Source organism: Lithobates pipiens, unplaced genomic scaffold (assembly GCF_037356315.1).
Source record: "Lithobates pipiens isolate NorthernLeopardFrog02 unplaced genomic scaffold, aLitPip1_a1.2 Scaffold_28, whole genome shotgun sequence".
Lineage (NCBI taxonomy): Eukaryota > Metazoa > Chordata > Amphibia > Anura > Ranidae > Lithobates > Lithobates pipiens.
The window spans coordinates 73243040-73265561 of NW_027507789.1; the positions used below are offsets into that span (position 1 = coordinate 73243040).

The following is a 22522-nucleotide window of genomic DNA, read 5'->3' on the forward strand; positions in this document are numbered from 1 at the left end:
AGAAGTACAGAGGTCGAGATCAAGAAGATACTAAAGATGCCGCATGCAATCTCCCCGGATTGTTGTTTATTGGAAATGAACTACAAGTGTATGGCCCGGTGGTATTTAACCTCAGACAGAATACACCAATTTCAAAGTGGGAGCTCTAACCTATGTTGGAGGGGATGCTCGGAGACAGGCTCTATGGTACATATCTGGTGGACATGCCCTAAAATTAAAACTTTCTGGAAGACCGTTTTGTCAATTATTAAAGAAATAACGGGTCTAGATATCCCAGAGGATCCTAGAGTATGCCTGCTTCATGGGACCACCTTGCCTATTAAACAATACAGGCTATCTTTGATTCCAAGTTTACTAAATGCCGCAAAGAGCTTAATCCCTTGCCAGTGGAAAAACCCAGAGACTCCCTCTTTGAAAAGCTGGTTTGAAAAAAATCAATAAAATTTATAATTTGGAGTATTTAAAGTATAGCGGAGAACCAGGAGAAGGGGGATTTGTAAAGAGATGGAAAACCTGGGAAAAATACCAACAAACTCCAAGATACCTTGATAGGATGGCAGAAGTACTATGGACTGCTTATGGGCAAATGTGTCGATTGCCTGATATAGAGGAGAGACAGGGGATGGGGGGGCTGGGGGGTTGGGTGGGGGTTTTTGGTAGTAGCTGGGAGAATATTTTGGTAAGATTAATAAAGTTATGTTTAAAGAAAGTAGATTAATTTTACCCGCGGGATATAATCTACACATATTTAAAAAAAACAAAAAAAAACACATCTATTGAATAGAAGAATGCTACAATGATGTTATAACGAGTCGGGATAACGATGAACAGCAGAGTTGATTTGTGTTCCCCGAATTAGTTTACTGAGGTGGCAAAAAAAAAAAAAGCCATAAAAAGAGATACTGCTCTGCAAAAGGGAGTTAAATCTGTCAAAAGTAAAAGAAATCGCTATATATTAGAAAACCCAGCAGAGACATAAAGCTATAAAGAAACACTGGGGGACGCACCAGTTCTCCCCAGCGTTAGGTCACCATGGTCACCTGTAGTGTGTACCATCCACCGCAACAGCCCACAGCAGAGTCTGGCATACCTGCCCATCCAGCGGTCTGCCCAACCGCTAAATGAGATCCCCACCTGGCTGGCGGAGCATGTAGCGGAACTCCTTGTACAGCAAAGCAGTCAATACAATTTAAGGTGCAAATGATTAAAGGATATACATAACTGTAAAAATATTTTAGGGGTATACGTAGTACCCCAAAAAGGATGTCATCACCAATAACATGTAGGTATCAATTGACTTATATTATCCTGGACAAGGTGGCCCAAGAACACGCCATTTAAAGTAATTTACAAAAAATGTTTATAGGACATTGTTTTATTAACCACTTCGCGCCCACTGTAGCCAAAAGATGGCTACAGCGCAGATGCGAACTGCCGGGAGGGCGTCCCTGGACGTCCTCCCTTTAACTTCCCCTCTGTGCGCCGTCGCGGGCGCGCATCGGCGAAGTTCTGTGCTGGCTATGTCCCCCGGACACAGCCAGTCACAGATTGCTGTAAACAGCCAATCACAGCCGCCGTTTACAGCGCAATCGGCGTGCCCAATGAGAGATGATCTCATATGTAAACATATGAGATCATCTCTCATCGCTGCTCTCCCTCCTCACACAGACAGCGTGTGAAGAGGGAGAGATGAACCCGCTGCAGAGATGCAGCAGTTAGTGTAAAAATAATAAAAAATAACAAAAAAATAAATAAAATGAAAATAAAGTGCCCATCTACCCCCACTGCCACCTGTCAGTGCCATCTGCCCCCACTGCCACCTGTCATCAGTGCCATCTGTCTTGAGTAACATCTGTCCCCAGTGCCACCTGTCCTCAGTGCCATCTGTCATCAGTGCCACATGTCATCATTGCCACATACTTCCATCTGTCATCAGTGCCACATAGTGCCATCAGTGCCACATAGTGCCATCTGTCATCAGTGCCATATCAGTGTCACGTGTCATCAGTATCACATATTAGTGCCATCTGTCATCACTGCCACGTATCAGTGCCATCTGTCATCAGTGCCACCTGTCAGTGTCACGTGCCATCTGTTATCAGTGTCACGTGTCATCGATGGCATGTATCAGTGCCATCTGTCATCAGTGTCACATGCCATCAGTGCCACGTATTAGTGCCATCTGTCATCAGTGCCACGTATTAGTGCTATCTGTCATCAGTGGCACGTATAAGTGCTATCTGTCATCAGTGCCACATATTTCTGCCATCTGTCAGTGTCACGTATCATCAGTGCCACGTATTAGTGACATCTGTCATCAGTGCCATGTCAGTGTCACATGTCATTGTCCTGGTGCTCTAGGGCCTTCAAAAGTGTAATAGGTAGTCAACAAGTTAGATGTGTAATTTATGCTCCTAGAACACGTAATGGCGCTCCCTGCATGTTGGGCCTCTCTATGTGGTCAGGCTGTGGAAAAGTCCCACACATGTGGTATCGTAATACTCAGGAGTAGCAGAATTTATTTTGGGACATTATTTGTAGTATACACATGCCATGTGAGAGAAATAATCTATTACAATGACAATTTTGTGGAAAAAATTTAAATAAAATAAAAAATCTTCATTTTGTAAAGAATTGTGGGAAAAAATTACAACATCAAAAAGCTTACCATGCCTCTTACTAAATACCTTGGAATGTCTACTTTCAAAAAAGGGGTCATTTGGGGGGTATTTGTACTTTCCTGGCTTGTTCAGGTCGCAAGAAATGAGATAGGCCACCAGTACATCAGGTGTGATCAATTTTGTGTGATTTACACCACAGCTTGTAGACTCTCTAACTTTCACAAAGACCAAATAATATCCACTAATTTGGGTTATTTTTACCAAAGATATGTAGCAGTATAAATTGTGGCCAAAATTTATGAAGAAAAATTTATAATTTGCAAAATTATATCACAGAAACAAAGAAAAATGTTTTTTTTTTTAATTTTCGGTCTTTTTTCATTTATAGCGGCAAAAATAAAAAACTCAGAGGTGATCAAATACCACCAAAAGAAAGCTCTATTTGTGGGGAAAAAATTGACAAAAAAATCATTTGGGTACAGTGTTGCATGACTGAGTAATTGTCATTCAAAGTGTGAGAGCACCGAAAGCTGAAAATTGGTCTGGGCAGGAGGGGTGTTTAAGTGCCCAGTAGGCAAGTGGTTAAGGCCTGGGAGAAGGGTGGCGTTGAGCTGCTCAATCCACAGGGTCTCCCTCTGCAGAATTGTTCGGTCCCAATCGCCGCTCCTAGGGTTTGGGTGGACCACCTCAAGGACAAAGAATTGGACCACGAGATATCATAACGGTGGTAGAGTCCAATATGCCTACCAATAGTGGTAAGCTTGCCACTGTCAGAGTAATAAAGGTGGTCACCAATCCTTTGTCTGAGTTCACGGATGGTCTTCTCAACATAGAAGGCCTTGCACCTACATACCATCAAGTAAATAACACCCCTGGTACCGCAGTCTGCGAATGTGTGTGGTATAAAGGTTTCAACATTGGGCAACATAAATTGTTTCCCCTCAAGGACCCACGGGCAGCGAGGACAACTGCCACGTCTAAAGGTACCATTGGGTCCACTTTGTGCAGAATTCACAGGTATATAATGGCTGTGAGTCAGGCGATCACGGAGAAAGAAAGCTCTCTGGAAAACCAATTCAGGATGGGTCACACATGTTTCGCCAGAATGTGGTGCTAAGTAAGCAGGTGCCAGTTTTTAGCTAAGATGTTTCTAAGCGTTTTATGATGGGCTTAATATGTCACGATAAACCTTATGGACTGACTAGCAGAAGATTTGGGACTTTTATATAATAGGGAGCTTCTGGGCCATGCCAAAGCCCTATTAAAGGCTTTTCTCAAGGTGGTAGAGGAATAACCTCTTATGCCGCGTACACACGAGCGGACTGTATGGCGTACTTAGTCCGTCATACAATCCGACGGACAGTCCGTCATACTTTCCACTGAACGGACTTGACCACACACGGATACCCAAACAGTCCGACGAAAGCTTGCGCGATGACGTGTACAGCACGTACGACGGGACTAGAAATAGGAAGTCCAATACACAGCAAAGCACCCTTCCGCCGTGTAAATCCTTTCTGGGCATGCGCCATTCTTAGTCCGTCGAACTAGCATACTGACGAGCGGATTGTCCGCTGAAACCAAAGTACGACGGACAGAATTTCGAAAAATCTGAAATTCTTAGTACGCCGGACTGCACGCTGAAAAAGTCCGCTGAAGCCCACACACGAGCGGACTGTCCGCTGAAATTGTTTAGACGGACTAAGTACGCCATACAGTCCGCCCGTGTGTACGCGGCATTACAAGTAGTCGATTGCATAGAGCATCCGCTTGATTCTTAAAATCACTGTCAGGATGGGCGCTCGTGGCGTACAACAATGTGTTGCCAGCGGTAGGTTTGCGATAGAGATCAGTGCCAAAATTCTGCTTCCCGATTGTCCCCGTTTATGGCGAATTATGGTTTCCAACATCCCATGTTGCCTGACTCGTTGGTTTTGCAGAGTATTCCTGCATTAGAGGAGCATCTCTGTGGTCTTCATTCCATTTTGGCACAAGTCCAGGAGGCTTTGCATCATGCTAATGATAGGTGCAGACTCCATGCTGACCGCAGATGCCTGCCTGTGCCTTCCTACCAGTTTGGGGACAGGGTCTGGCTGTCAACTCGCAACCTCTGACTTTGTGTTCCCTCACTGAAGTTCGCACATTTATTGAGTTGCAGTTTATTGGGTCTTTCTGTATTATTCGCAGGATTAACCCACACGCATTAGACCTTCCTTCTCATATGCGTATTTCGAATGTATTTCATGTCTCCTTAGTAAAACCTTTGGTCTGCAACTGCTTTACCACCTTGGTGCCACGTTCTCACTCTGTACAGGTTGAGAACCATGAGAAGTATGAAGTACAGTCCATTAGTGACTCCAGTAGGTTCCGTGGGCGCATACAGTACCTGGTGCATTGGAAAGTGTACGGTCCAGAGGAACGCTCTTGGGTCTCATCCGCGGACGTACATGCCTCTGTCCTCCTCCATGATTTCCATAGGCGCTTTCCCTTCAAGCCTGGTGGTCCTCCGAGGGGGAGGGGTCGTTGAGGAGGGGTTACTGTCAGGGCTGGGCTCAACCCTTCCTTGTCTCAGCTGGCAGTTCAGCTGTTGGCTAATTGCCAGCTTCCATCTCTCTCCATAGTTACTTAGCTGTTGTTGACATCCTGTTCATCAGTCCTGCCTACTTAAGTCGTCCAGTTCAGAGGAGCTCTACATTCACCTTGGCCACATCACAGAAACTGTCGCATGCAATCCTGTTCAAGACTTGCTTTTCTGACAACCCTTCTGGCTCCAGATCCTGCTTGTTCCACTACATTGATCCCTGACTTCCGGCTTGGCTGACTATCCATTCTGGTTACTGAACTTTGGCTATGTTTTGACTATATTTGTTCTTTTTCTTTTACTTCTATTATTAAACAAGTATGATTTAACTGTCTTTTTGTCTTGGTCTGATTTCATGGTTTCTGACAACAAGCTGCAAAGGCAGCAGTTACAGTGCTAGCAATTACTTGTGTCACCTATTGCTATAACTTGATTCCTCTTAGTGCAGGTTTTTGAGAGGACTGGTGGTAGAGATTGAGATCCCAAGTGAGGAGCAAAGAAAAGTCCGCCTTTTTTTTATTATATGGGTCTTTCAGGTGCTGTTGCCAATGGACTGTATGGCAGGTCATCATATGTCTTCTCAAGCATGTGGTGCCCAACCAGGTTCTGTTCTGGCCATGCTTGATCCGCTTCTGACATAGATTGCACACGGTAACAGTGCGATCTACTACATGTGTCGAAAAAAGCCCACACCAATCAAATTTGGAAGTCAGCGGGGAGTCACCAGCGCCCTGCACCTGTGGAGCTCTGTGGTGTGAAGCAATAGGGTGGCTGCCCTTAAGCCGGCCCCTGGAGGACATCCTGCCTCTTTGGAGTTGTGCCTCCTGCTCACTTTCCTCCTCTCTTTACTCAGGCACACAAGTACAGTCAGTAACTCATCAACCACTCCCTCCTCATCACTGGAGCAAACTTGGCAGTATGCTGCAGCTGAGATATATGACTGCTAGTTTCTTGTCTTTCTGTGGCACCCCCTCTCTCTAGGCTCATTTTACTCCCTTCATCAACCTGGGAACCAACATCGGAGCCTTCAAATTGCTGCCCACCCTCCATCAGCACGTAACCGACCCTATGGTTGAATAATTATGGTGACTCCTTTGTGCATGATGGTGGGGCTATGGAAGCAGTAACTGTGGGCAAGGAGCCGGTGGAATAGGCCACTGGCAGCTGTGTTGGAAAGCAAACCGAGTCTGGGTGACAGAGGATGAGGACGGCTTAGTTATGCACTTCACCAACACTTCTGCATGTTGTGGCTCAATAACACGGCCAGCAGCAGAAAAAAAGGACAAGTGTGACCCGCCTGTAGAGGATGCACCATGTCCCCACCACCACTTTTCACTGTAGACACAGAGGCTGCTTGCCGTCTTTTTTGGCCCGTGACGTCTGCCTCTCCTTGGTGGCCTTCCGGACATAATTAGGATTTTTATTTTCACACCACACTCCACTGTATTATGTACTGTGTACACCGCCTGCACTGTATTATGTACTGTGTACACCGCCTGCACTGTATTATAATACATCATGTTGTAAAGCGATGTGTAAACTGTTGGCACTATATAAATCCTGTATAATAATAATAATAATAATACTGTGTACACAACATCTGAAGTGTATTAGAAACTGTACACACTCTTTTATATACTGTGTACAATGCCTACACTGTACACTGGCTGCACTGTATTATATGCTGTGTACACCCACCGCCTGAAGAGTATTAGAAACTCTACACACTTTATTATATATTGTGAACACCGCCTCCACTGTATGTACTGTACACCGGCTGCACTGTATTATATGCTGTGTACACTGCCTGAAGTGTATATACGAACTGTACACCCTGTATTATATACTGTGTACACCGTCTGCACTGCATTATGTACTGTACACCGCTGAATTCGCTGTGTGTGTATATATATATATATATATATATATATATATATATACTACACTGAATGCAGAGTGTGTGTGTGTGTATGTATATATATATATACCACACCTGAACTGCATTTTATATACTGTACATCACCGAATGCACAGTATACAGTATATAGTATATATATATATATAGTATATACTATACACTATACAGTATAGTCTACACTGAATGCAGTGTGTGTGTGTGTGTGTGTTTGTGTATGTGTGTATATATATATATATATATATATATATATATATATATATATATATATATATATATACACACCACATGAAGTGTATTATATACTGTACACCGCCGAATGCACTGTGTATATATGGGATTTTATATATATATATATATATATATATATATATATATATATATATGTACCCATACAGTACAAGATTGACTGACTAGGCCAGATTTCAGTTGACAATGGTTGAGTTGTCCAAACCAACTCAATTACACATATCAAAGGGGACTTGTTGATGTTAATATGCAAGAATACAGATTAGGGATATAAGGATTTGGCCAATCATCAGACATCAATGCACTGCGACTTGAACTGCGGGACCATCCCTATTTCTGATCAGTGATTAACTTTGCTGGTACTGTCTCACTTGCATATACTAGTCATATGGTGGGCCTAGGGTGACCTAGTTACAGACTGCCATTTATTACTCCGGCTCTACTGTTGATTTATAAGCAACCCTTGCTGATACGGTCTCCCTTGCATGTGCTTTAACGTGTGCACCAAGATAGCCTAGTTAGCTATTAGACTGTCCTGCACTGTAGCTGGGTTGCAAGTAACCCTTGTTGGCAAGGGTGCACTTATCTATGTTGATTCTGATTGTAGGTGTCACAAGCAGACCGATATGTCCTCTCCTACAGATTCCATCTCTTTCCACAGCATCTGTTTACTCAGCTCAGAATACTGAGAAGTTTGCCATATATTCCGAATTAGTTGGTACAGGGGGAGATTTTGTGTGTGAACTTAATGCCTATGCTTAGTAGTGATTTTTGGTCCTTATTGCTGCTTTCTGCCAATGCCTGTAACATGTTGACAATTTCTTCAGTGCTATCCCTATTGCAGTTAATGCACATGCCTACATTGCTTGGATAGTGGATGTTGTATTTCTCATATCAGTATGGGGTCTCCTGGTGGTGCATATGTGAGGGTCCTAAATTGATCTGTGGATTCTCTGGGCATGGCACTCTTTGCAGATGCTTTGCTTTATGGAGGGCGCTCTTTGGTGCACCCCTAGGGGACATTTCCTGTTTTGGGTCCAGAACGTTGTATCCAGTGGCTACAAGCAAGAACTTTGATCTCTGCCTCCATTGTATTGGATTTGGGGACATTCTGCTGCCCTGCTGCAGTCAGTTCATATTGCATAGTCATTGTCCTGGGAGAAAAAGAGAGGCTTTTACCATGTAGGTTTCTGCTCAAACTTGTTCACTGTCCTCATGGCTAAAGAGAACCTTTTTGGATTCTACAGACCTTCCTCCAATGTCAAAAATCACACCTGGAATCCACCCAGTTCATCCACTCCTCTCTTTATCTGAGTGACCTTCTTACCTCTGTGGACATCAGAGATGTCACCTCATAGGTCCTATTTTTTTTAACCCCTTCCCGCTGAGCGTACGCAGATCTGCGTACTCGGCTTCCGGGGGGTATACCGGGAGGATGCCCGCACCTGCAGGCATCATCCCGGTACCGTTTTCTTCAGCAGGCGATTGGCTTTTCAGCCATAACAACCGATGCGGCTAAAAGCCGCTCGGCTGTTATGCCGGAGGAGCGGGAGGGGACGTCCCCCCCTCCCGCCGCCTCCCGCCGCTGTTACCGGTGCTCCCGTTCGATCGGGAGCACCGATTCAAGTTGCGCTGCCTCCGGCCGCTGGGGAGGAACTGGAACGTTTACTCGGCTGCCAATGGCGCCGGTTTTAAAAAAATATACGGTATTCAGAATCGCCGTTTTCGGCGATCTGAATACATTGAAGTGTAAAGGAGGGGTGGGGGGTCTTTTAGACCCCCGATCCCTCCATAAAGAGTACCTGTCACCACCTATTACTGTCACAAGGGATGTTTACATTCCTTGTGACAGCAATAAAAGGGATCAATTATTTATTTTATTTTTTTAAACAATTTAGTCATTTTAAAATAAATTAAAAAAAAATAAAAAAATTTTAAAGCGCCCGCCGTCCCTGCGAGCTCGCAAAGCAAAGAAAACGCATACGGAAGTCGCGCCCGCGTATGTAAACGGTGTTCAAATCACACATGTGAGGTATCGCTGCGATCGTCAGAGCGAGAGCAATAATTCTAGCACTAGACCTCCTCTATAACCCTAACCTGGTAACCGTAAAAAATTTTTAAAGCGTCGCTTATTGAGATTTTTAGGTACCGTACTTTGTCGTCAATCCACAAGTGCGTGCGATTATAAAGTGTGACATGTTTGGTATCTATTTACTCGGCGTAACATTATCTTTCACATTATGCAAAAAAATTGGGCTAATTTTACTGTTTTTTTCATGAAAGTGTCCCTTTTCCCAAAAAGTTGCGTTTAAAACACCGCTGCGCAAATACCGTGTGACATAAAATATTGCAAAAATCGCCGTTTTTTTCTCTAGAGTCTCTGCTAAAAATATATATATAATGTTTGGGGGTTCCAAGTAATTTTCTAGCAAAAAATATGGATTTTAACTTGTAAACACCAAATGCCAAAAATAGGCTTAGTCATGAAAGGGTTAAGCACGAGAGTGCTGCTGCCTGTGTTTCACTTTGAATGCTCTACATTACAAATTTTTTGCTCTTCTTTTGCCCTGTCAACTACACATAAGGCCTTCCTTAAGGTGCTGGCCCCTATTCTTGCTCTGCTTGTTCTTAGGGTATCCCTATACAAGCTGTGTCCAGAATATAATGAAAATTAAGTTTCTATGCTCGAGAAGGGCTCTGTGAAGGGAGAAGTTTGCCAAGGTCACTTGGGATGAGGTGCCAGGTATACATTAGAACGCTGATCAGTTACGTTCCAGCCTTGACAGACTTGATACATTCTTTTTTGTAACATTCTGTTTAAGTGGCTGGTATTAATAAAAATGCAAGCACATTTGGAACAGCAGTAGGTGATAACATTTTGTGTTAAATTGGGTAAAAGTGCAGAGAGTCAGCCACCTCCCCCCCCCCCCCCCCGGCTTCCCCTTCCCCTACTCTCTGCAGGCATTACAGGTGGCTTCCCCTGGCGGTGTTCGTCTCCTCCCTCCTCCTTGACGGGCCGCCACTGCTCTTAGTTAAAGAGACTTGGGCATTAGAGCAATCCAGTGATCTGTGCCAAGTTTCAGTACCCAAAGTTGTGAATAGGCCACACTTTATAAATATTTACAGTTCATCAGTTTTGAAATGCATGATGGCCCTAAAATTGCTCTCACTCCAGTGTGCGCAGCGATATCTAGTACATGTAGCACAGTCCTTTATTTTGTGCATAGGCGCACCCGCTATGCGCATTTGTATATGTGTAGACGTTGAGGCATGGGCTTTAAAAGTTGGTTTTGATTTTTTTATATTTATGTACTACTTACATTTTTAAATTTTATATCAACTTTATTGCTCTCACAAATAGGCTAACAAGCCCTCTGTGTTATAGCACAGTGCACAGGTTCTCTTTTATGAGACATTTTAGGGATCTATTAGACCCCAATGTCTCTCCTGTTCTCCATTGAAGGTGATGAAGCACAGATCATCAGTGTTTTGTCCATCAATGTTGCTAAAAGCAGTTCACTATTTACCCAAAGACCCCCTTGTAATAACTATAAGTTGATGAATCCAGAAAGTTTTGAGCAGTTAAAAGAAGACAGTGTGTTCAGCTCATGGACAATTACCCCAGGTTGCAATAGACCTTTAAATACATGCTTAACAATCCCATATCACACCATACAATGGCATTCCATAAAGACCATATTACAGAAGACAGTGTGACCATATTGCCACTGACAGTGTGCATAATATTTTCCAGAATTTGAGTCAGGTTTCAGTGAGCAATGTTTCTGCTAAGGACATCCACACTGTTTCATATGGTAGTTGGAATTTGTTTACAGCACACTGAGGAATTTCAGTGGAGTGGTGTAAACAAACATGGTATTGTGGTGCAGCGTGCTCTATGCAGCTTATTCCTTCAGAATTAAAAACAAAGAATTACAATATGGCTTGATTTCTATGCATGCTTACTTGTTGGTGTAAATTTATAGTGTTGCCATTCACATTACAGAACTTGTATGTGAGGAATTTGGCAAAAGCTAAAGACCGAACAAACATTTTAGACGAAGAGTGGAAGAAACTAAGAGTGCAACCAGTTCAGATGATGAAGCCTTCAAGTGGTCACCCATTTCTAAAAAAGGTAAATACCTCTTATTCATATACAGGTCATTCCTTTTGTCTTCTTTGGTTTTGGGCTATTTCAATCTCCTGTTTGTTTTATGGGAATGCATGTTTTTTTTTCCTCAAAGTTTTGAGTAGAACTAAAGGCAACACTTTTTTTCAATTTGGATGGAGTAAGGGAGGGTAATAATATCGCTAAGCTCCTGTACACACGGTGTGTGGGCTTCATCAGACTTTTTCTGTCAGAATGTCCGACCAGCAAAGTTTGAGAGCTGGATATAAAAAAATTTCCGACAGCATGATCTGATCGGACCTTGTCTGATCGTTTGTAGAGAATTCCGATCGGACAAAGTGCCACGCATGCTCAGATCAAATTCCTAGACCAAAGCTATTGGCTACTAGCCTGAACGTAATCCCGTCATAACTAAATAACGTCATCACGTTAAGAACGATCGGATTTTCCGACAACTTAGTCCGACCGTGTGTATGGAACACCACTTCTGGACCACTTCCGGACTAAATCCGTCGGAATTTATCGGACGGATTTTGTTGTCGGAATGGGCTAATAGGTATATTTTTGCCATTTGTGTGCCATTTGGGAGATTTCCCATAACCAAAACAGAAATTGAGTGGAAATTCCCCCAAAGTGTAGGATTACCAGGTTGTTATCCGGTTCCCCACTGGAAAATTTCCCCACTTTTCTGTTCTGGGGACAACACAAAATGTGGGATTTTCTTTCACTTTTGGTGGTAATGGTAAATAGAACAAATAGAGAAGGGAACAGACAGCAATACAAACCTGACAAGTGTTCTAATTCTCCTCCACTCTATCCAAAACTAAAAAACAGGTTTTGCTTTCAACTATACTTTAACTCCGGGCAGATATAAAAGACAACATTTAATGCAGCACTGTATTGATGATTAAATTGCTCAATTTAATTTTGTTGAAATGTAAGTACCTGAATTTGGCTTGTCATCAGCCTATTGCAGTCTCCTGCACAGCAGAACTCTGGGACCCGAAGGGAAAGGCAGCATAAGGGACCAGTCTATTGTGTTGAGAGAAGAGCTCATCATTTGGGTGCGGGTACACGGCCCTGAACCTACACTGTCTGTGTTGGGGGGACTTGCACCTGCACTTCTGTCAAATTTGAAGCAGACTGCCTGCACAGGGATGCGTGGAACACCTGTGCATCCTCTTGTGGGCAAACATGGCCCTTGCATGGGCATATGCCTAAAGGGGTTATAAAACCTCATGGTTTTTCACCCTAATTTATTCTATGCATTAAGGTGGAAAATCTTCTGTGGTGCTGCAGCCCCCTGTTTTACTTACCTGACCCTCGACCTTTCTCCGGCCGGGAATGATCACACCAGCTCTATCTGGTGTCTCATGTCCAGACTAGCTAGATTGATAGTAGGGCAGCCTTTGGCTCCCGCTGCTGTCAATCAAATCCAATGACCTGGTGCTGGAAGGTAGGGCCGAGTCCTGCATTCTGTGTAAATGGACACAGATGCAGGACTCGGGAGAGTGCCTGCACGGGTGTCCACTAAGGAGAGCGCTTCTCCACTGTGGACACTCAATGCGGGGAGGAGCCACCAGCACCACTGAGGGACCCCAGAAGAGTAGGACCGGGGCCACTCTGTGCAAAATGAACTGCACAGTGGAGGTAAGTATGACATGTTTGTTTGAAAAATATTTAGATTAAAGTGTGCTTTCACAGGGTGACACTGTGAATACACAAGGTAATAATGTGCCAACTTTCCCGATATTGCTTATAGAGGGAAAGAACACGAATTGGTTGGACACATAGATAACAGGTCATATATTTTATGTACGCCCGCACTTACACTCTGACCCAATATTTTCAAAATACCCACATCTTTATCTGGAGACCGAACCTCTAAAATTCCATTCTAGTTTTTGTTGTTGGATGTGGTCTTGTATTGTGTTACTACCATGTGATATTATATTTTATGGTGTCAGAATTGGTGTGTTAAGGGTGTGTCAATATCAATTTTACTGATTCTATATATGTAGTTATGCTTTTCTTTATATATTTGATTAATAAATGTAACCATTTTTATACCTGTTATCTATGTGCCTTTAAATGTCCAACCAATTCGTTTTCTGACATGTTTTTTGTTTTTTTTGTTTTTTTTGTTTTTTAAACGAGGGTTTACAATCCCCTTTAATTATGCCCATGTAAATAAGGACTTACTCTGTTATTAAATTATATTAATTCACTATAGTCACTTTAATTGATACTGTTGCAACTGTCTGTAGTCACTTTAATTGGTACTTTTGCTGCTGTCTATGGTCACTTTAATTGGTACAGTTAGTCTTTTTATATTGTACCACAGGTAGTTCAAGTAAAAGTAACCGAGTACTTTATTTATTTTTAGTGCACTGTAGAAAGTAGCTTTCCTGGATTTGCTGTTCAGACTGTATTCACAAGGTCTCTGAACACTGTGGCACTTGTTCCCATTATGTACTCTTGGTCACCCCTGCAGCAAAATTTCATGGTATGTTGTATTACTTTTTATCATTATGTAGTGTAATTATGTTATAAACCACCCCGGTTAGTCCTTCAATCTACTTAGTTTCAAATACTCAGGGATGACCCTATACAATATTACCAACACCTAATGTGTCATCTCAAATTTATCTACATATTTTGTTCACATTCTTGACTTCATAAAATTATATTCACCCATTACATTATGTATATGAATGCATCAGTTTGCGCTGTGCCTAAATTAATTGGCTGAGTGTTGCATTTAAATGTGCGATTTAACAATAAAAAATAGTGGGGCTTTATACCATAACAAAGATTCACTTGTTACAAGGTTCTGCGTGCATCATTTTACACATAGCTCACAAGTATCTCTAATGAAATTATCTCCGCACATGCCACTAGATTTGAAGTGATTGTAAATCTTGTATTAAAACAAAACAAAACAAACATGTCATACTTGCCCAGTGACATCACTAGGGTTGGTGTCACCCGGTGCTGAAAAAATTGGTGTCACCCCCCCACCACCAACTATAGTCCCCCCTCGGTACAGACCCCCCCCTCAGTACAGGCCCCCCTTGACTAAATATATACCTCCCAACCAAATAAATATAGATACCCCTCCTGCAGTATAGATCTTACTCCCTCAGTACATAACCCCCCTCATTCAGTATAGACACCCCCCTTCCTCAGTTCAGGCCCCCTTCCTCAGTTCAGACCCCCCCTTTCTCAGTTCAGACCCCCCTCCCTCAGTTCAGACCCCCCCTCCCCCAGTTCAGACCCCCCCTCCCTCAGTTCAGACCCCCCCTCTCTCAGTTCAGACCCCCCTCCCTCAGTTCAGACCCCCCTCCCTCAGTATAGACCCCCCTTCCTCAGTATAGACCCCCTCATTGCAGACCTCCTCATCAGTACAGTCTCCCCTCCCATAGCGCCCACCCCCCCCCCCCTGCACATGTCCATCTACATATATAGTAGTGTACAGACCTCAGAACAGTGAGGACACATATTCACAGCAGACAGCAGTGTATCCCTCAGGCTCCTCCTCCTTCTGTGTCAATGTAAACAGAGAGGAGGTGGGAGACAGCTTTGGTGCGCTCTGCTCAGGGGCACAGCCTCGAGATCCGAGAGGCAGATCAGTGTAGGGCAGCAGGCGGTGTTAGTGGTGCCACTACTCACGTGTGTTATCCCTCTGGTGCACCCGGGTGTGACCTGCACACCTGCCCCCTGGCGACGCCACTGTACTTGCCTCTTCTGTGCAGTGGATTTACATAGAGCAGCCTGGATCCTCCTCTTCTCAGGCCCCTCTTTGCTGCTCCTGGCCCCTCCCTCCTGTCGAGTGCAGCCACAGCAAGCAGCTTGCTGTGGGGGCACCCAAACTGAGTCACCAGCTCCTTGTATCCATTCAGCCTTGACCCAGCCTGCCCCCTCTCTCCTCTGATTGGATAACTGACATTGATTGACAGCTGCGGTAGCCAGTGGTGCCACTGCTGTGTCTCAGCCAATCAGGAGGAGAGTCCAGGACGGCTAAGACACTCGTGGACATCGCTGTAGAGAGATGGGGCTCAGGTAAGTAATTAATGCATTAACAGAAAAAAATGTCTGCCCTTTCAACTTCTTTAAAAGTCTGTCTACCCCTGGATAGACTAAAGTGATTGTATAGGCATTTTTTTATAATATAAAAGATATTACATTACTTGCTCTGTGAAATGTTGTTGCACAAGGTGGCCCCTTATTTCCTCTTCTGGAGTCCCCGCCAGCGCTGTCCTTTCTTTCATCTTTCAAGTACTCCCCTAGCACAAGTTGAGCGGGGCAATGTGGGTCTATAACTACAGAAAGTGCAGTGCTATCCCAAAAATATGTGCGATCTCTATGAGAAAATTCTAGAATAGTGTATACTTAAATATTCTGTATAAAAGCAGTCAACATGTAAACATAAAAGTGAAATTTGCTTAAAAATACACAGTAAACGACAGAAAAAACCTCAAATGCAAAAGTAAATATAACACACAAAAAATGTTAGTGCAGTCCCATAGTCCAATGTGTTAGCACAACATTAAGCCACCTTGTGATAAGCAACCTGTGTACAGTACCACCAGCAGGTATCCCCCTTCTTCACCTCTTGCCAACCAAAACACTCACTTTGAATGAGGACTCCTTAAAATACAGCACTTGGTAAAGAAAGAGGGATAAGTTCCTCTGTATTCATGTTCAGGAGCAATGGCACACAGGGTTAATGAAATATCCCTTCTCAGAACATGCCAAATATGTAATAAGACAATTGTAGTGTTCTCTGTTTTATTCAATGGTCACAACTGCATGGCTAAAACAGTACACTTACAATGAAAGTTTTAATTCTATCCATCCATCAAAAGTGGTGCTTCGCTGATGTCATCGTTTGTATCGACACCTTCTGGCTGACAAGCTCTGCAGAGAGAAACAGCTTGCTCTTCTATTCAAATGGCTGGTGTGCATTGTGATCCGACTGAGACCAGTGCAGTGATGATGTTCTGAGCTTGGTGGATCACACTGTTTCCTTTTTTTTTTTTTTATGAACTTTATTGAGATGTCACACAGGCATCTCATAAAGTTCAATTGCCGGCCACACAGTGCGAGCTGGTGGATTGCCTCACACCGCACCGCACTCAAAAAAAGTACTGCATTCAGTACTCTTTTTCAGCACACCACCCATGTGAATCTACCCTAAGTATATGAATCGCTTATAAAGTGCCAGCGTGCTGCCCATTGAGCTAGGTTTGGGGTGGTTGCACAGTTTCTCCTTTGTATGGGTCTATAGACACCCATAGATCATCTCGGGCCACACACCCCGTTCAGATTTGAATGACTGCAGCAGGAGCGAATGTCTCCCGCTGCTCTCAGAGTCTCCTGTCAGACCAGGAAGAGGGAGTAGTGGTGCTGCAGATGGGACAGCACTGGATCAGTGGAGGAGCCAGGGAAGTGATAGTGCAGGTATTGGATGGTTTTTGTTACCTTAATGCAGAGAATGCATTAAGGGCAAAAACCCTTTTTGAGTTTAGTGCTACTTTAAGTTGGCCAGTACAGCTGATAGGACAGTTTGTTGAAGTACTGTTAAGTACCATGAAACTTTCAGTTCAGTATCATAGTTTATGGGGGTGCTCCATTAAGTTGTGGTTGGCCAACTATACCTACATTAAAGTGTATGTAAACGCTAACCATTTTTTTTTATTTGCTTCCTTTTTAAAAGATTTATTATATTTGTTTTGCATGTGGAAAAAAAATAGCCGTTTCTCCAACCAGAAATCTTTTGAGCAGATACATGCTTCCTGTGCTCATTGCCTCTGGACTATTAGTTAGCATTGTTGCTATCTTCGTGGACTGCAAAACACCTCCCTTGTTAGGACTACATAACATCTCCCTCTCTTCCCCATGTATTATTTAGTCCTAACTCACTCCTTGTCCAAGAGGGACAACACTGCTCAGTAATATTTTCACTCTTGGACAGGAAGTGTGGTAATCCATTACCAGGTAAAAATAATTTAACTAGAAGTGTGAAATTAAAAAAGAAAACAAATACAACCACTACATCGAAGGACCGATACACTGAAATACTATTAAAGTGATATTAACCGCTTACATACCAGCTGCAGCAGTTTTACTGTGGAAGGCTGGCTCCGCTGAGCACAGTCATGTTATTGTACGTGTTCTTGCAAGGTTTGTCTAGTGCGTGTGCCCGCCGCAAGCTCTGTGAGCCCAACAGCGGGTTCCATGCACTCGATGTCCGCGGGGATACCCACAATCACCTCACTGAGAGGAAGAACGGGGAGATGCTGATCAGTGATGTGTCACACACAGCCCAGCCCCCACCACAGTTAGAATTACTCCCCAGGGCACACTTAACCCCTACAGCACCACCTAGTGTTAATCCCTTCACTGCCAGTCACATTTACACAGTAATCAGTGCATTTTTAATCGCACTGATTGCTGTATAAATGTGAATGGTCCTAAAATAGTGCCAGAATTGTCTGACGTGTCTGCCATAATGTTGCAATCATGATAAAAATCACAGATCGCTGCCATTACTAGTAAAAATAAATAATAAAAATGCCATAAAACTATCCCCTATTTTGTAGACACTATAACTTTTGTGTGAACCAATCGATAAACGCTTATTCTGATTTTTAGACGAATACGTATCAGCCTAAACTGAGGGGAAAAAATGTTTTCTTTATATATTTGTGGGGGAGATTTATTATAGCAAAAAGTAAAAAAATAATGCTTTTTTTCTTTATAGCGTAAAAAATAACCGCAGAGGTGATCACATACCACCAAAAGAAAGCTCTATTTGTGGGGAAAAAAGGACGTCAATTTTGTTTGGAAGCCACATTGTGCGACCGTGCAATTGTCAGTTAAATCGACGCAGTGCCGTATCGCAGAAAGTGCTCTGGTCTTTGGCCAGCCAAATCTTCCGGGGCTGAAGTGGTTAAAGTCTTGTTTGTTATTTAGAAAAAAATAAAACATGTTATGCTTACCTGCTCTGTGCAGTGGTTTTGCACAGAACAGCCCAGATCCTCTTCTCGGATCCCTCGTCAGTGCTCCTGGCCCCTCCCTCCTGCCCCCACAGCAAGCAGCTTGCTATGGGGGCACCTGAGCCCCTGCTCTGTGTGTCCATTCAGACACGAACCATATTCCCATCACATACATTCCTGGAATGAGCTCTTAAGGTACCGGGTGCTGTAGCAACTGCCAGCTGGATATTGGAACTTACACAATATAATGTAGATGTTTGCCAGCACACCAAGGATCTTCAATTATGTCCAAACATTTTTTTTTTTATTGAAGTAAGATCACATCATAAACAGTGTAGTGCAACATTTTGAAGCCACAAAGGACCCCTTCTTCACGCATGTGTGCGTGGCTCTGAAACATTGCACTTGATCTTTATTCAATAAAATAAAAAAAACGCTTGGACGTAACTGAAGATCCTTGGTGTGCTGGTGAATATCTACATCATATCATTCAGAAATGGAGGCATGGCTCGACCCCCCCCCCGTCTCTCTCCTCATTGGCTTACTGACCTTGAGTGACAGCAGCAGGCACCAATAGCGCCTGCTGCTGTGTCTCAACCAGGCAAGACTGAGAATCCTGGACAGCCGAGAATTTTGTGCAACATCGCTGGATCGAGATGAGGCTCAGGTAAGTATTAGGGTGGCTGGGCAGGGCTGCTGCACACTGAAGGTTGTTTATCTTAATGAACAGAATACATTAAGATTAAAAAACTTCTGCATTTAGAACTACATTAATTTTTGTTCTTGGGTTTGGATACACTTTAATGTCACATGTGAATAACTTCCATGGCTCTGTTCTTATGGCCTGCTGGTTTATCCTAAAAGGCGATCTTTGACACCCAAACAGAGGGAACTACTCACAAGGAGGTACTGCCAGCAAATAATACAGTATATTAAAACATAAGTAAGGGGTTTGTCACCAGTCAGCTTCTTTAAAGTCACCAGGTATGAGTGTGGAGATAATTAACATCAGTCTCACGTGCCCTGTGTTGGTTTGTGTTGGGTTTTCCTAGAAATATATGGAGGATCCAATATAGGTGGAGAAAATATTAGTTGTTAGTACTGTAAGTCTTCATTTCAGCACCCTAGGCTTTTAAGGAGTGGTTGATCACCTCAGAATGAGTCTGACTAATCCCTTTTAGCTGAATAAATGACCTGAACCTGATCATAGAGGTCAACATTGTTTACACATCACATCTCCCCAATCCTTCTATCAATGCTCTTTAAGGAAGTTATGTCTTTAGTAATTTGCCTTTACTTGTCTTTCTGTCTGGAGGTGGATGATGAAACTGTTCTGTGTAACATCCCCTACATGGGAGATGAGGTCAAAGAGGAGGATGAAACCTTCATTGAAGAGCTCATCAATAACTATGACGGGAAGGTGCATGGTGAAGAAGGTTGGTTGTGGTGTGTTCTTGGCCACTTCTGATTTCTGAGCTTGTAGATTGTTCACTTTGTTTACAACTTGTCACTATTCCTATCTAATTACACAGCTTTTCATTTTTATCCAATCATAGACATGGATTTGACAGCCACGATGACATCAAGTCCAAGCTTACGTGATCGAGAACGTATGTTTGGGTGCGGGTATTCTTTTTCTACAGGACCCAACAACTCTGCTAAAACAGGTTTGCAAACTTTTTTCCCTGAAGAAGGCTTCAGTAAAATGCAGCTGGTTTGGTTTGCTAGGAGTATATAACGTAGAAACTTAAATCATCATTTCCATAGCTACATTATTTGTATGCAAATATGTACAGTTATTTTATTATTATTATGGATTTATATAGCGCCAGCAATTTACGCAGCGCTTTACAATATAAAAAGGAGACCATACAGTTACAATACAATAAAATACAAGAAGATTAAGAGGGCCCTGCTCAGAAGAGCTTATTTTAGTGTTATTGTTTCCTCCATCTGCACAGCGTATTTGCCTTAGTGCCTCATAGCACACTATCTTTGCAGTCTGTTTATTGGAAGACCCCCATAAATAATTATTGCTTTTAATGTGCCTTGTTCTCTTGTTATATATGGACTTCTTTTTTAACCAGACCACTTTTTGCGATTCGGCACTGCGTCGATTTAGCTGACAATTGTGCAGTCGTGCGATGTGACTCCCAAACAAAATTGACGGTTTTTATTTTTTGCGCTATAAACAAAAAAAGAGCGTCAATTTTGAAAAAAACACATTATTTTTTACTTTTTGCTATAATAAATATCCCCCAAAAATATTTTAAAAAAAATTTCTTTCCTCAGTTTAGGCCGATACGTATTCTTCTACATATTTTTGGTAAAAAAAATCGCAATAAGCGATTATTGATTGGTTTGCGCAAATTTATAGCGTTTACAATATAGGGGATAGTTTTATGGCATTTTTATTAATATGTTTTTTTTACTAGTAATGGCGGCGATCAGCGATTTTTATTGTGACTGCGACATTATGGCAGACACATCGGACATTTTTGACACATTTTTGGGACCATTGTCATTTATACAGCAATCAGTACTATACAAATGCACTGATTCCTGTGTAAATGACACTAGCAGTGTGTCCTAGGGGCATGTTACTAACTGTGGGGGGCGTGGCTGTGTGTTAGTGAACACTGATCTCTGCTCCAATCACAGAGAGCAGAGATCAGTGTCACTTGTTGCTAGGCAGAACGGGGAGATGCGGAAGTAAACAGCCTCCCATGAGGCAATCGCGGGTATCCCCGCGGCGATCGAGTCCGCGGGACCCGCGACCGGACTCACGGGGGTCCCGACTGACAACGCGCACGCACCGCCGGTGGCGCGCATGCAATGGCACAACAGTAATTTGAAATGGACGTACCTGTACGCCAATTTGCCTGCCCGTGCCATTCTGCGGACGTACATCGTTGTGCGCCGGTCAGGAAGTGGTTAAGTATTTCAAAGGGGACTAAAAGAACGATGAGAAGTGTTTATCGAAGTGGAACCTGGAAAAGCTGTGCATGGTAACCGGTCATCTCTGTCTTACCAAGCTTAACGTGGTTGTAAATCCTTACATATACCCAGTGAGGTAACTGACCTCAGGTGATAAACATTGATGAAACAAATCCTCCTACACATAAACAGTTACAACAATTTTATTTTTATCTAGAGCAGTATTTCCTCTACATCCATTCAAAGTGCAGAATTTACTCAGGATCTCTCAGCTCTGAAAAGCAGGGGGTGGAGAGCTGACATTATAATATATCTGCGAGAAGAGCTCTGATAGTTGATTGGAGTGAAGGGACGCACCCCCTTCACACAGCACACAGAAACAGAGCTGAAGCTGTCAATCGCAAGCTGTGTGCTGGAGGTCACTCACCTGTCACCATTTTGCTCTTGGTGTTAGGAAAACTTGTCAGAAGTGACTCCTGTTTATAGCAGAGGACTGAATCAGCACTCAGAAATGGCACTGGGTGCTCAATATTGAGACAAGTACCCCCCCCCCCTCCATGTCTTCCATGGCAGACAGTCATTTATTTTTGTTTTCTAAATTTTAAAAGGGAGCAGCTAATTGATTGGCAAAGGAAACTATTCTCAGTTCAGACTTTATCAATTAAAAGCCTGCATATTTGTATATGCTAAAACAAATTTATGCTAAAAAATGATAAAGAATAATGAAGCAGACTAGTTGTTATGGGCCACAATGTTAATATTATCCTTCCAGTAGGCTTGTTGTGCAACCTGAGTAGTGAAAAGTTCAGAGAGGTCCATACTGAACGTAATGTTTATGGTATGTATGTTTGTGTTTTGGTTGAGGAGACAAGGTCCTGGAAAGAAATTACCTCCGTTTTCTCACTCTTTTATTGGTTTAGAAAATATACATTTCGATTTTTAGCATTTTTTGTGTTCTTTGGTAGTATTCAAAGGCAGAAAAACTTGACAAGAATAGGACGCACAATTTAAGGTTTGTATTATAAGCAAAGCTGGCCCTCCTACAATCAGCTCAAATAAAAACTGGGATTCTTTAGTGCTGTTTTGTGC

At 42.9% G+C, this 22522-nt stretch overlaps 1 protein-coding gene across 2 annotated transcripts in view; it reads left to right on the forward strand.

The window, feature by feature from the left end:
• The window catches only part of LOC143935487 (histone-lysine N-methyltransferase EZH1-like), a 598044-nt gene that overhangs the window by 146627 nt on the left and 428895 nt on the right, over positions 1-22522 (forward strand). For both annotated transcript variants that reach the window (XM_077459407.1, XM_077459408.1), the window contains exons 3-6: positions 11373-11501; positions 13882-14001; positions 19812-19932; positions 20053-20163. In XM_077459407.1, coding sequence (XP_077315533.1) covers positions 11373-11501; positions 13882-14001; positions 19812-19932; positions 20053-20163 — 481 coding nt within the window. The remainder of the gene's footprint in view (positions 1-11372; positions 11502-13881; positions 14002-19811; positions 19933-20052; positions 20164-22522) is intronic.